The following is a 15,018-nucleotide window of genomic DNA, read 5'->3' on the forward strand; positions in this document are numbered from 1 at the left end:
GTATAACAAAACTAGATCTTTAAAACAAGTTCATCAAAATGTCATATCAAGCAGTATGGAAGAAAGATGCCATGGGGTAAGAGAGGTCCTCATGTAGATTAATGATAGGCTAGGAAAGAAATAGGAAACATATAATTGATTTTCCTGCTGGAGAGAAAACACTGTCAGTGATCTCTGCTGGTTCAGGGGTTGGTTGACATAAATGAACTGAAGAGGGTTATAAATATTAAAGTCTTCTGATGGAGCACTATTCAAGAGAGCCCAAAGTGCACAGAAGCAGAGCTATAAGGAGTTAGAAAGATCATGCAATAATGGGGAATAAAATGGTGATTGGGGAAGAAAATGAGTGCAGAGCACTGCAAACAGCAGAGGTAATTCTAGTTATTTGTGTGATATTGGGCTTTAAATAAGCTGTCACAACTAGGAAAGGCTTGTGACAGACCTTCCCTAAACGTCCTTTATCAGCCACTGTTGGAGCACGGGTGATGGGTACTTGGACATTTGGAATAACACCCTATTCTGCTGTTACACAAAACAAAGGTGAATTATTCTTTTTAAAAAAGAAACTGAACACCGAAGAACTCTTTTTCCTTGCACAAAGATTTATGTTGAAGATTGTCATCCTCCCAAAAGTGATAACAAACGAGTTTGTGCAGTTACTCTTGAGACTTGGTCTCTGTGAAGTGTTCCCAAGGAAAACTGGAAGGGAACAGGTTTGTTTAGGCTGAGCTGACACCAGTGTGGTCAGAAATACCTTCCTTGGCTGCAAGAAGGTGCAAGGACTTCATTTTCATTGCATTCATTTTCATTTCATTTCGGTGAAAAAGTGATATTTTTTAAAAAACTAGTGGAAAACACCTAGGAAAGGCCCAAGTTCAGATTGTTACCGGAATTTAAGTGTTCAAATTTCAATTAAGTTTAAAGAATGCTGGGTTTTGCTGTTGGTCTTTGAGGCCTGTGATTGCCTTGATGTGACACAGAAATCCTGATGGGGGGAGCAAAAGAGAAATCCAGATTTTCCAAGTAACACCTCAGCAAGTCGTGTGCTTATTTTTTAGGTAAACAAAGAGGCCCTCAAGGCAAGTTAATCTTGTATTTTGTCAAGAGTATATGATGTGTAAATCTGTGTTATATACTTATTCTGTACTATCTTCATAGTATTTTCTTACGTATTTTTATTCCTCAGATGGTTAACATTCTAAACGAGCCATTTCCAAACTGAATGTTACCTTTGGATTCAGAATGTTAAAATACTCTTATCTTGGTTAAACTATCTTAACTTGGTTAACTTATCTTGGATAACTTATTTTTACATTGGTAGTGTCTTCTCTCCATTTTAGAGGGAATACTAATATTGAGGAATGTTGTTTTAATTTATTTGAGATATATTTAATTTCTTCTTCTTAAAACTTTTCCTCCTCGAGCAAAACCCAAATTCCAGAGATCTTGTCTCCCATTGAAGAAAAGAAATTCCTCACGGGTTGTCTCTATTTTATAATAATATTAATATACTTATTGCTTTGTATGCCATATTGTATGAATTATACAGCAAACCCATGACAAAGGGAATACCAGACTGCAGTTGGTAAAGGAGTGATCATTCCATAACTTTTTCGGTTTTGTTAAGAAACAAAATTAAATCCTGAAGACCTGTTTTGCACCTATCCTTCTCTTTTTATATCCTCTTTTTCTTTCCCCTTTAAGTGACAGGTAGAGTCTAAAATCTTGCTTTTTTGCTATTATTTTAAATTAAGACTGCAGTAGCTTGTCATAGCTCTAGTCTTCTGTAAAAATAGCCATGAATGCCAGGGCATTTTCCTTCCCTTTATTTAGTGTGATGTAAACAAAAGTCAGTACATCATAGTGACCTTGGAAGCAGTTTAGGAAAAAATGTGAGCAGTAATCAAATGGTAATGCTGCTTTTCTTCCTCATTATAGGATGGAATCACAGAATGGTTTGGGTTGGGAGGGAACTAAAAGCTCATCTCATTCCTCCTCCTGCCATGGGCAGGGACATCTTTCACTGTCCCAGGTTTCTCCAAGTCCTGTTCAGCCTGGCCTTGGACACTTGCAGGGATCCAGGGGCAGTCCCAGCTTCTCTGGGCACCCTGTGCCAGGGCCTGCCCACCTTCATAGAGAATTTCTTCCCAATATTTAACTTAACTATGACCTTCAGCTAAAGGACATTTCTTCTTCTGTCACTGCATGTCCTTTTATTCTATGTGCACTTGTGTTGCAATATTCAATCTTGTTTGTTGTAGTGTGTGAGTTACTCTCTTCCTCTGTCAGTCTTGGGTTTATTTTCATGATTAATAGAGCCAAATCACTTTCAGAGCCTATCAGCAATTTCATTATTGAAATAGTAACTATATACTAATCGTTACTAATAATATATATATTAAAATAGTCTCTATGTACAGCTCCTGTTTACTCTACAGCAGCGAGACTGCTCAGATCTGTTAGTGCTGGTTGTTTGTGCTTAACAGCAGCAATTGCTCTGTGGGTTTTGTGACTTTCTGCTTCTTTTCCTCCCTCTCTCCTCTTTATTTTTTGGATGTTCATTGAGAGCCATCCCCTGAGCAAGGCAGGCAGCTGTGCCCTCTTCCCTCCTCCACTGGTGCTGGGTTTGGGGCACGGGGAAGGGCTGCCCTTGTTCTGCTGCTGTGACTCAGCCCTGGCTGATAGGACAGGCAGGCTGTCAGAAGGAATCCAGTCACACTCAGGGCTTGTCCCCACGGGTGGAAAAATCCAGCAGCATTAGGGCAGCAAAATGTTTGAGACGTGCTGTGTATTCCGCAGGGGCTTGAGAACCCTCAGCAGACGAGGAAATCCAAATGCCAGGTGGGTCTGTGGTCCTGGAGGGATTTCTAATCCAGGCGAGGGATTGTTGCACAGAGCCATTTCCAGATCCCACATCTCCTCTCCCTTCAGATTAATGTTCAGGGGTGTGGATTTCCTTGCCTGTGACTTGGGAATTTCTTCTATTCCTGCATTTTTGTGTACCCTGACCTCTTCCTCCTCTGCAGATTTGGGGAATAAGGACTTGTACTTACATAAATCACTTGCAGTTAATTTTGATATGGAAGAAGAAGAATCATGGTGGGGAAGTGAGAGACAATAAACTTAACACTTCCAGAATGGAAATGCGCTTATACCACAATATTATATGAAGTTTGAGGTGAAAAATGCATCACATTAATATTGAATTTTGTCCTTGATGTGCTGGTGGTGATGGTGGTGAGTTGGGATTGTTGAGACTACAGTCTCTGTTCAACATTTGCTAACTAGGAAGTCCAGTAGAGTTCAGTGCTGCTCATATCTTTAGCATTTCTGGAAGAATTCTGCTTTTCAGGAAGTGGTAAAAAGCTTACTCTGCTTATTATTCCCATGATTGGCAGATTTTGCATTTTCCTTTAGCAGGGACTACCCAATGTAGTACCTAAATGGTGCCAGTGTTGGAAATACTGTGCCACCAAAGCTTTCACCTAATTCTCTCTGCATTTTCTTTCAATACCCAGTGTATTTAGCAATGTCTGTGTGATTTCTTGCAGTTAAACCTCATGTTTTGTATGCCAGTGGCTGCCAGCCCATGTTTCAGATTCTCCTGCTTGCCCTTGCTGGATGAGCTCACTGATGGTGCCTGGGCAGAAACTGTGCAGGCTCAGCCAAACCCCAAACCTCCATTCTTACCTTTCCCTTGAGGCAATCTTATTTTCCCTCTAATGCCTTGGGAAGGCTGACCTGAAACAGAGGCTGGACAGAGCTAGAGAATAAAGTAGGGATTTATTGAAAGGCCTTTAGGATACACTTTGGGCAGGATAAAAGGCTGACCAGGGCTACACCCAAGGCGGACCCAAAATGGTCACAAAATGGACAAACAGTCACGAGGTCTCACATTTTGATAACTTTTGGTCTATTTGCATATTGGGGTATAATTGTCCAATTATAGTTCCAGGTTGTGAGGTCCCATCCTTCTTGTTCTCTCCCTTCAGCCCCCCCTTGTTTGTGCTTTTGGGCTGAACACTTGTCCCAGCTGTCCTTGGTGTGCAGCAGGAAAAGGATTTGTTTTGTGTCCCTGCTCTGTGAAGAGCTGAGTGACCCTGAGAGTGAGCTCAGAGCTGCACCCTGGGCAGCACAGAATCTGAAAATATGAAAACCAAAGCTTAAGGCCTCCCCTCAATGTATCCAAGAAAACCACTTTTCCTCCAAAATGTCTCAGTATGGGGGAGGAGTAGGATACAATCAGGCCTTATCCAGATCTTCCCCTCTGTTCTCCTTTCCCTTTCTCTCCTCTCACAGTTTTGGGGCAGAGCTGTCTGTGGTGTACGTTCAGCCCTGTTTTGGATTTACAGAAGCTTTTAAGGCAGTCAGTTTTCAGCCGTGACAACAGCATTTGCATCCAGGTTGTAGATGCAGGAGCCTGTTGAACTTGCCATCATCACTGGTGAGAACTCCTGAAAGCTTCCTGAGGGCACAAGTGGCATTACAGGACCATGGAATGGTTTGGGGTGGAGGAGATCTTAAAGAACATCTCACCTTCCACAGGTTGCTCCAAGCCCTGTCCAACCTGGCTTTGAACTCTTCCAGGGATGGGGCAGCCACAGCTTCTCTGATCCTCACCATCCTCACAGTAGTAAAGAATTCCTTCTTGATATCTCACCTAAATCTACTTTTTTTTATCAGTTTGAAGCCATTTAGCTGATTTATCTTTTTGTTGGCCACTTTTGTAGGTACTCAGGAATAACAGAGGTGTGGAACAATGGAGCTGAAATGCAGAGATTTAAAAATCTCTTGAGATTTTGGGGTTTTTCTCCTTCTTCAGTTTCCTAGATGGGTGGTTGGCAGGACTGTGAGGCTCACACTGGCAGTAGGACTCACTCACTCACTCACCACAAGCAGAGCTCACCCACACGAAAACCCAAAAGATAAGGTCCTGTTTGTTATTTTCACTGAAAATTTTGATTTATTTTGCTTTCCTTTTTGTGTGGGAGAGATGATTTTTTTTAAAATTTCTCTCCTTCCTGGACAGGTCTAATAAAAAGCATGCTCAGCTTTGCTGTTTATTTGTAAATCTCTGTTGTCCCATCAAGATGTGGAGTTGGTGGCTGCCAGGAGTCTCTCAGAAGCATTAGGTCAACTGCAGCATTTTGAAGACAAGCCCCAGACTGAAACCTATTTAATCTCAGCCAATAAATCATTGAAAATTATGGCTCAGTTTATGGAAAAATGATAATTTTATAATCCAGCTAAAAGAAAAACTATACAAATATAGATTCATTCCATTTTTCAAAAACCTGAGGCACATCTGATTGTCTTTATTTCTCTTGTTTATGAAATATTTTTTGAGAGAAAAACAAATCTAAAGCTCTTCTCTCATTTCTGTCCTATTGCATTTGGTGTTCTTGCAGTGTGTTCTTTATGATAGGAATGAGTGGAATTGGGGTTTTGGGTTCAAGAAGCACAGATGCATCATTTTGCCCATAGATTGACAATTATCTGGGGTTTTTTGGTTTGGATTTTTTTTTTTTTTGGTTGGTATTGTTTTAACCACAGATTATTCCTTTTTAGCTGATTAAAAGCTCCCATCACTTGCATCCATTGCATTTGCCACTCTGCATTTGTGCACTCCACCAAAACCCACAGTTCTCTCCCTGCCTTGTGAGTTCAGCTTCTTTTTATAGTTTCACCTGAGGACCTCTTCTTTTAATTGTGGAAGCCTGCTTTGATTTAATGGACGTTTCTGTCCTCTGAGGATGATAATGTAACGCTGAGTGCTTTTTTTCCTTAGCGATTATTATTTGTGGGCAAAACCAACTGCATACTTAATTATCCTCATTAGTGGTTCTGATTTTGAAACTGATTCAAACGAGTAACCCTTTGGAATAAAAGGCTGAGCACTGGCACACTGAATCAGTGCAGCATTTTGAAAAAGCATCATTTTTGTTGGGTTTTTTGGTGGACACCAGATAGCAAATTTGTTTATTTTTGAATAGCAAATTTATGTTGTTGAGCCCTAAAATACTGGCTGCCCTTACACAACACATAACACGGGAAATAATTCTGCATTTTGAGATTTTATACTGTGGGAAGAATTGTGCTCTCCCTTGTTGACTTAAAACTGTTGTGGGTGGTGGTGCTTAATTGGTGTTTTTGTAATTGTATTAGTTTAATATCTTCATCTCTTTGCTAATTATATTTGTAATATCAAATAATTCTGGACAATTGATTTAATTTTGTTTTCCACGTTAAAGCTATTTTGATTTTAACATTCTCTCATAACTCTTTTTTAGAGCTGCTTTCACTCTTCTTCATTTTATCCATTGCTTTTTAATAAGATATACTTTGGATTCTGGTCAGAGCATCTTTATCCAGTGCTGTTTTCCTGTTCTTGAAGTTACTTATTTTGCCTCCACCTGAAACTTATTCCTCGTGTGAGCTGTGTTTTACCCTCCTTCCCCTCAAACAATGAAGAATGTTCAATCCCCATCAATTCAGAGGAGCAAAAGAAATCCCTGTCCAGAGCCAGAATCAAAGCCAAAGTTGTAAAAGTACATTTGCTTTACCCTTGCTGTAATAAAATTTCTAATATTTATCAACCTTGTGTGTTAGTCATTAGATAAAGCCCCTAGAGGGAGACACGATTATTGTAATGCCTCATCACTCTGATCTTTCCACAATAGCTGCAGTGATTTCTCTAGGTCACTTTGCATAGCCTGTTACTGGATAATTGAGTAGTGATAATAACATCCTTGTTTGTAAGTGTCTAATCAGGTTTTGATTCTTTTCAAATAAGGCCTTTTTTTTAGTTCATCAAGGGGAGACTTATTGGAGGAAAAAAAGGCCAATTTAGCTTCCTTTTTTTTTTTTTTTTCTTTAATCTCTCTTTTTTTTAAATCTCAGTCATGGTGATCCAGTATAGAATCTTGAAAAAAATTTAAAAATCATCCTAAATAGTGACACAGCTCATCAGCATTGCACCCTCCCACCCACTCAGGCTGTCTCTCCCTGTTCTGCATTGAGTAATCAGTATATTTGTGATTGCATTTGTAATGTTTCTACTACAGCAGTACATTCAGAAATGTTTCATTTATCAGTTCTCTGTGTGTGTGTGTTTATGCAGAAGAGATTATTTGAGCATACTGTATTGTTTGGATGTCAACAGGGTAATTAACCTGTATTATGATCCTGGTAATTCAGTTTCCTTAAATATAATTTATTGTTTAGATGGCTTCAGCCATTTTCCCACATAAGTTGGTTTGGGATATTTTTTTTGGCTTCTATTTAGATTAATTCCATTAAATTGCCTTACAAGATATTTGTATTTACAGTGAAAAATCAATGTTTTATTTTCCTCTGTTACGGAGGATTTCAGTATTTTTCACTGACCATATGAAAAATGAGGCTTAAATTCTTACTTTAAAAAAATTTCAATTGTTTTGCTGTAATTGGGTCTTTTGTTCTCTCTAGGTCTCTACCTCACAGCCACAGGTTTTTAATGACTGAGGTCACAATGATGTTTTCTTCCCTGCTTTTACTCTGATTTCAGGCCAGTGAAAAAGGAGCTGCCTGGCTCATAGCAGATCTTTCAAGAGAGATAAGATCCTGGGGAGTTCCTTGAGTCTTAACATCCTCCTGACTTCCACCTGTCTTGTTACCTTTATCTTCCATTTTGTGAAATAACCTCTTTTATTTAATCTCCTCCTCCTGTCCTCTTTTGGGGATGAAAGGGAATATCTGGCGTGACTCTTGGGGATGATCCTGTGCAGGGCCAGGGGGTGGAATTGATGATCCTTGTGGGTCCCTTCCAACTCAGGATATCTGTGACCTTTGTCTTTTTTTGCTCTGATCCTACTATATCTTTTTATGTGCCACCTCTTGCACCAAAACAAAAGGAAAAAAACCCAAACAAACAAACAAACAAACCCCCACAAAAACAAAAAACAAACAAAAAACAAAAACACAAACAAACAAACAAAACACACACACACAAAAAAACCCCACAACCAAAAAAACCCCACCCCAAACAAACAAAAAACCCCCACCCTGTTTCTGTATTTTCTGAAGCCTGGAGGTGCATTTAGGAATTGCTGGTGAAAGGACAGGCAAAGGCTGTGATGCTTTTTGGCTCATGAATGATCCAGACAGGCTGAGCTCACAGTCCAAGTGTCTGTAAATGTGGGCAGCAAACTTCCACCCAGGAGCTAGAAATGTTGGGGCTCCTGTGCTGAACTTCTCCAGTTAACTGAGATGTTCAGGAAAGTTGGGAAGTTGTCCTGATTCCTCTCCATCTGCTGGAGATGCTGGACCAAGAGAAGTGGGTGATTTGCCCCCTCAAGGCAGGGTCTCAGCTGAGCCCAGGCTGTGTTTTTCCTACATTACCTGTGCAGGAGGGTCCAAAAACTGCTCTCCTACCCAAGGCACCTTGGCTGGGGTCTTTTAGGGAAAGGCTTCTTCCAGAAGGCATGCAGGACATTGGTATTTTATTGTTTTTCTTAAACTTTGATTGGATCTTGATGAGCTGTTCAGAATACACAGGTTCCTAGTCCTTAAACTTCTTAGGGGAATATGTCTCAAGCTGCTTTGCCTCTGTTTGCAAAACTTTTTCCAGGTATCAGCTTTTTCTGGAATGCATTGCCCACCATGGCAAAAAGCAATCCCAGGTGTCTGCCATTCCAAGTTCAGCACTAGGATCTTAGACTTTATTAAATCCTCTCATTTCTTTCCTTTCCTTTATTTTTTTTTTCTGTTTTTCATTTTTCTGTTTTTATTACACTCCTTGGCATTGCCTCTACATTTCTTGTGTTTAGGCAGCTGTATTTAAAAGTGAGAAATTACTTACATTTTAAGGTGGCACCTTATACAATCCAATAAATCTGAAGGAAATATTTGATTGTTGCCCAGTTCCTCAATCACAACCTCACTGAGGAGAAAAAGAGAGGAACATTGATGTCCAAAGCTGTGGCAAACCTGAAATTCCACTGTAACACAGTTCAGGCTCTTCCTACAAACCTGCCGTAGTGCAGGAGTGCAGTCAGCTGCTTAATTACATAATTTATGTTTTCTGGTTTGATTTTTATTTTATCTAAATAATCTCAGTGGTCTCTTGGCTCCAGACTTTCACTTTGATTCATATATTTTAATTTATCTATATAAATATTTCATGCTGGATTTGAGTAATCAAATGGATGACAACTAATTTGTCCCTTAGTTTGAAATTGTTATTCATTTAAGACCAAACTTTCCACTTGCAAAGACATTACAGGAACAGCATTTAGTCCTTGAAAAGGGTACGGAAGGTGAATTAAATATAAGTATCAATTAATTGTTCAGAGACATTTTATTCATATTTTTAAGTGTGCTGACTGGTCTCTCAACCAAAAGTATTTCAGTTCTTTCAAGAGCTGAAGAGAAAAGTGGGGCTTCAAATGGCCAATTGCAGAATATGGGAAGAGGGCTTTGGAAGAACATGAGGCCCAAAAAGACAACTTCAAAATCAGAGAAATGTTATTTAAATTTACTAAAAGATGAAAGAGCACATGATGAAAAGGAATTATGTACAACACCAAGACTCAGCATTGCATTCTGGCACTGAGTTGAACAGAGACAAAATTTTCTTTTGTTCCATGCAAACTCCAGGAAAGTTTTCAGTTTTTTGCATCTTTAGGGTAAAGGTTCTTGCAGGTGAATCAACCTGAAGGGGCGACATTGGGGAGGGAGGAGGACAGATAGTTTCGTGATTTGCTTTTGCATTTCTTCTCTCATCTCCTTGGTGGTTGGTGCTGATCCCTCCTTGTTTCAGATCCCACACGGGGATTGTAATGCTTTAATTTAAATTTAGGCTCTTCTCTCACACACCTCAGTAACACCCCCTTCTGCCCAGTAAAAAGGAGGACTGAGATACAGCAGTTTCAGCCTGGTTTGCCTTGTGAAACCTTGAAAAATCCCAGCCTCAGAGGCAAGAGGTGTTGGCTAGGTCCTTGTAGAAGACCTTCAAGTGCTCAGCTGGACACCTGGAGGAGGGACCTGGAGGAGTGACCTGCCTGAAGAGACAAAGAGCCACCTCTGTGAAAAAAAATCAGTCTATTCTTAGCTGTGCCAACAGCTACAGGTGTTGGAAATGCCAGACTCAGCCTCAGTCTCCACAGCTGTGTGTCCATCCTGGTCTCACCTGCCCAGCCTGGCTCGCAGGGCTCCTCTCCCTTGCTGGGGGAGATCAGCTCACAGCCCCACTGGGCAGCTTGTAAAGGATCAGGTCAGCTGAAAAGAGCTCTCTCAAATGCCAGCAGAAATTTTGCATCTGGCTGATGTACCCAGCCCTTTGCTAAGCACAGCAGTGTTGTCTCCCCTGAAAATCAGGAGAAACTTTCTTGGCTCTAACACTTTGTCAGTTCTCCTTATCAAGCTAAAAGTACTTGAGAGTAAGGAATATTGATTGAACTTGCAAAAATGTATCCACCTCCCATCTCCCTCCCTCTCTCCCCTCCGTTTTTCCCTCCCCCATGCCTTTCTCCAAATTCTTGTAGGAGTATTTCTTGAACCTTAGATTCCAGAAGTGCATCTTGTCCTTTGATCTGATAAGCTGTTGATGTTCTCCTTTACCCATTCAGTAAAGGATACAAATCTCTGAATTCTTGCCCTAAAGTGCCTGCAGGTGCAGGTTGTTTGTCACCTTTTCATTCCAGCTGGGGCACCTGAGCACGGCTGAGGTGCAGCCTTGCTCTTGTTTCCCTCCAGAATTATTGGTTTGGTAAAAAATAACCCTTATTCAGGAATAATCTTTGCCTTTTCTTCCCTTACACTGGGAAATGATGTGATCTCTGTCCACGCCAAGTGCAGTCACTCAGCTGCAAGAGTTTTCAGTTCTGCCTTGGGTATTATTTTCTCTTCTATGATTACCTGTTATTTTTTTCATTCTTCAGGTATTTCTCTTTGCTGTCTTATTTCCATAACTTCCACCAGTTTCCCTTACCACTCTCCCTTGCAACTCTCAGTCTGAGTTACTTCTGCTTTCTGAAGAATACAATGTTTAGTTGGATCATATTCTATCATTAAGAAACATATAATTAATGACACATCATCTTTGACTTGTCTCAGTTTCAATTAGGTTTCAATCAATCACTTGTTCTGTCATTCAGCTGATCCCTTTCTTCCTATGGAACATTGAGGAGAAATATCTTCTTAATAAAAGCTTCCAAAATCCCATTTTTGTCGTTGGATGTCTCACACAGTGAATTCCACCACAAAAAAAGCATCTGGGCTGTCAGCATTGTGTATGAGTGTGTGTATTAGAGCACTGTGATTATTTTCCAGGGATCTTGGTGTGTTTGTGGCTGCCATTAAAATGAATGCTTAGCAGATGCTGGTTTAAAATGAGACACTATTGTACTGGCTGATGGATGGAGAGTTTGTCAAAAGTGGTGAAAGCTTCTACAGGGGATACAAAGCAGCTGGAAAAAATTCATTGTTCTGTGCTGCTGGTATGAGTCTCTTGTTCAGCTGTGCTGTGTTTGATGGGGAAGTTAGATTCTATGGAAGTGTCAAACAGAGTTCCTGATATTTTCTATTTCTATGGCATTTGTAATTTGGTATTTACCTCTTTGTTCTTGGCCAGGAAAGCTACTGGACTTGCTTGAATATGTGCTAAGAAGCAGCACAGCATAATAGAAGCTGGCAAATGTGAACTGTGTTTATTACTTCTACGTGCATGTCTTGTTGGCCAATGGAAATTTAAATGCCCTGTTGATTGTTTCATTTGTATTTGTAGAGAAAAGCTTGTACAGCAGATGAACAATGCTAAATTGTTTTTTTTTTTTCAGTTCTCTATTATGCTCCCAACAATGCTGTTCTCTGCTTCAAAGTACAACTATAATTAGAAATGTGATTATGTAGAAGTGGCAGCATCTTATTCACTCCTTCTGAATGAGGATTCAGCTTCTCCCTGTGCTCAGTCCTATTGTGCCTATTTTTGCTTTCCAGATGCCTGAGATCCTCTAGGGATTGCACCCACTAGGTGGAACTTCTCTTGCAGGGGACTTTACTCTGTGCTGGCACTGCCTCATCTAAATGCAGGAGCTCAGCTCCAGAGCTGAAATTTCTCTTTTCTGAAGCTCCAAATGTCTTTCAGCCTTCTCTGTGCCACTCATTTATCTGTTTCCTGCATGCCAGACATCTTTCCCTGTTGGAGAGGGTGTCTCCCGTTTTTTTTAATTTCCAGGGATTCCCAGAGCCAGTTTTGCTCTCTTTTAAGTCTCTCCTGATGATATTTAGAATTAACACCATCCTACCTTGTATCTTTGCAAGATATCAAAAGAGAAAAGGAAACAATTGTCTATTTTGTGCTCCAAACTATCATAAAATGCAGTGGCAGAGTTAGACAAGAGAGTTCATGGCTTAGCATTGGGATTGCAAGTTCTTTCTGCAGGATAATAGAATCCTTCTTGTGCAAATGAAGGCTCCCCTGGAATCTGTCTCATCACTGCTCGCTGGGATCTCCCCCAGTGGGGTCACCTTTTCAAAAACTGACCCCTTACCAGCCTTGCTTTAGAAAATCCTGTCAGAATCTACTGCATTCAAGATATAGTGAAACATCCAAGTCTCTGTGTTTGTGTCAACCCAAACTGACAAGTTTTTTTTTTCACAAGTGGGCACTATATGCAAATATAAAGCAGATTTGTGGTATTGGAATATATCCTACTATTTACTGGAAAACAAAAATCATGTATTAGGCTTATCAGCTCTCCAGCAGAGGTTAGGAAGGTACTTCAGAGGAAATGTTGGGGGATCTTTAAACCACCTGGAGACTTCAGTCCCTCCAGTGAGAGAGGAATAGCCCATGGCTGAAGGGGTTAATCCGGTGATCTGAGTAATATTGACTCCTTTCAGTGATACAGAATCTTCAGTTTAAGGTTGGGAGTGGGATTCCATGGAGTCACACAGATGGCAGAACCAAGATCATCACAGGCACCTAGGTTTAGAGGTCTTTGCTAGAAAGACCTGACCAAATGATAGAAAGCATTTACTAAGCTCTATCTGTATTAAATATAGACATGTATTATTATTATTAAGGAGTTATGGGAATTTTAGTTCACTATTTGGTCGGCTATTGTTATTACTTTATAAATATTTTTTGCCATGGAAAGACTCTAAAAATAAATTTAGGGATGCCAACAGAGGCTGCCTGTGCTCTGGGCAGAAATTTAGTGGCTGGAAATTTCATAAAAGCAGATTACTGATAGGTTTTTGCAGGCTGTAGGAAGAGTCCTGCCTCAGCAAGTGCAGAAGTGAGTGAATCTGAGTCCCTTTACACCAAAAGGAGTTTCTCATTCCACTTTTGGGTGTAAACCACTTACAGTGTTCAACCTGGAGGTGTTTTCTTTGATAAGAAGAAACATTTTATTATTTTATTGATTATTTTATCAGAGCTGACATTAGCATCCAGATGCTTTGGTTACCTTCCCCTGGTCGCCGTGTTTGGCTCGGTGTCGCCGTCGAATCGTTTCGCGTGCGGCTGAAACCTCTCAGGTCTTCAAGGTCTGTTCTTTATTATTAATTTTTTTTTCTTTCTTTTTTGTCTTGCAGTTTTCAGTGAAGAGCTACACGCCAGTCTCTATTTTGTCAATGCATCTCTGCAAGAGGTAGTGTTTGCTAGCACCACAGGGACTCTGGTCCCCTGTCCAGCAGCGGGGATCCCCCCGGTGACGCTCAGATGGTACCTAGCGACGGGCGAGGAGATCTACGATGTCCCAGGGATCCGCCACGTCCACCCCAATGGCACTCTCCAAATCTTCCCCTTCCCTCCTTCAAGCTTTAATAACTTAATCCATGATAACACTTACTATTGCACAGCTGAAAATCCTTCAGGGAAAATCAGGAGTCAGGATGTTCACATTAAGGCTGGTAAGTAAAATCTTTTATTGGGTTTGGGTGGGATTGAGGAGGGAGGAAACTTGGGTGTTTCAAAGAGTAGCATCAGATACCAGTCAAGGGAGGTTGGCCAGAAATGTAACCTCTAAACTCTTCACAATATTAAGTAATACTGTGAATTCTTTCCTCTCCTGTCCTCCCCAGTTTGAATTATTTTGGTTCTGAGAAGTTAGGCTTCCAAAGATCAGTCGAGCACAAATATAAGGAGGAGCAAACTGATAATCAAATCAACAATCAAACCATGCTTGCACATTAAAGAACCGTGTGAGAAAAAGATGGATTTTGTGCATGGGCTGGAAGAGAAGAGTAATGCTGGGCCTAAAATCACACCTCTCCTCCCTTGTTTGTGGTCACTTGTTCTTTGTTTTGAGAGAGAAGTTTGTGTCCTCTGCAATGATTCAGCAGCTGATGTGGGTCCACGGGCAGTGCTTTCTCTTTAAGCTAAAATATGCAAATGAGCAGAATGGTTTTGCATCTGTTTTCTGTACTGGCTGGGTCAGCCAGTGGGGAATTACAGAGGGATCAAAATCAGGCCTTTTGTTACAACGCACAAACACACGACTGCACAGCTTTTGAAGATTTTGGTCTATCTGCTTCAGTTAATTAAAATATTCAAACAAATAAACAGAAAATAGTCTGGGAGCTGACCCTTGGCAAATGCAAATTCTTGGGAGCTCTTTATTGTTGGTGGTGCTAAGCTTGATTTTTTCAGAAGAGAACACCCTTTCCTCTGGAGATTTGTCTTCACAAGGGTTTCACAGGGAAAAAAACTGTGAACAGCTAACAAGTAGATTTGCCTGAGACTTTCTTTTTAAATAATAAAATGCCTTCTCTTCTTCTTAAGAATAAGTTAATATTCAGAGATCTGTAGTTTGTAGGCCACTGGGAAGCAAGAATAAAAACCAGGATTCCATGAAATTCATGTCTCATGAAAATTTTAGTCTGGGAAAGTGAGTTTTCTTGCACAAGAAGCATCCAGTAGAAGCAAGTGATCATGTTGCATATATGGGGAGTTCTGTGATGGTCCATGCTTCTTATGAAATTATTTAGTTGTCCATAAAAAAAAAGCTTGAAAATCAAATATTCATATGAACA

The 15,018-nt window shown here is 40.4% G+C and overlaps 1 protein-coding gene across 2 annotated transcripts in view; it reads left to right on the forward strand.

Moving 5' to 3' along the window:
* DSCAM (DS cell adhesion molecule) overlaps window positions 1-15,018 on the forward strand; it is a 453,735-nt gene that overhangs the window by 51,328 nt on the left and 387,389 nt on the right. For both annotated transcript variants that reach the window (XM_063393172.1, XM_063393173.1), the window contains exon 2: window positions 13,579-13,896. In XM_063393172.1, the coding sequence (XP_063249242.1) occupies window positions 13,579-13,896 (318 nt within the window). The remainder of the gene's footprint in view (window positions 1-13,578; window positions 13,897-15,018) is intronic.

This window comes from Prinia subflava, chromosome 3 (assembly GCF_021018805.1).
Source record: "Prinia subflava isolate CZ2003 ecotype Zambia chromosome 3, Cam_Psub_1.2, whole genome shotgun sequence".
Taxonomy (NCBI): domain Eukaryota; kingdom Metazoa; phylum Chordata; class Aves; order Passeriformes; family Cisticolidae; genus Prinia; species Prinia subflava.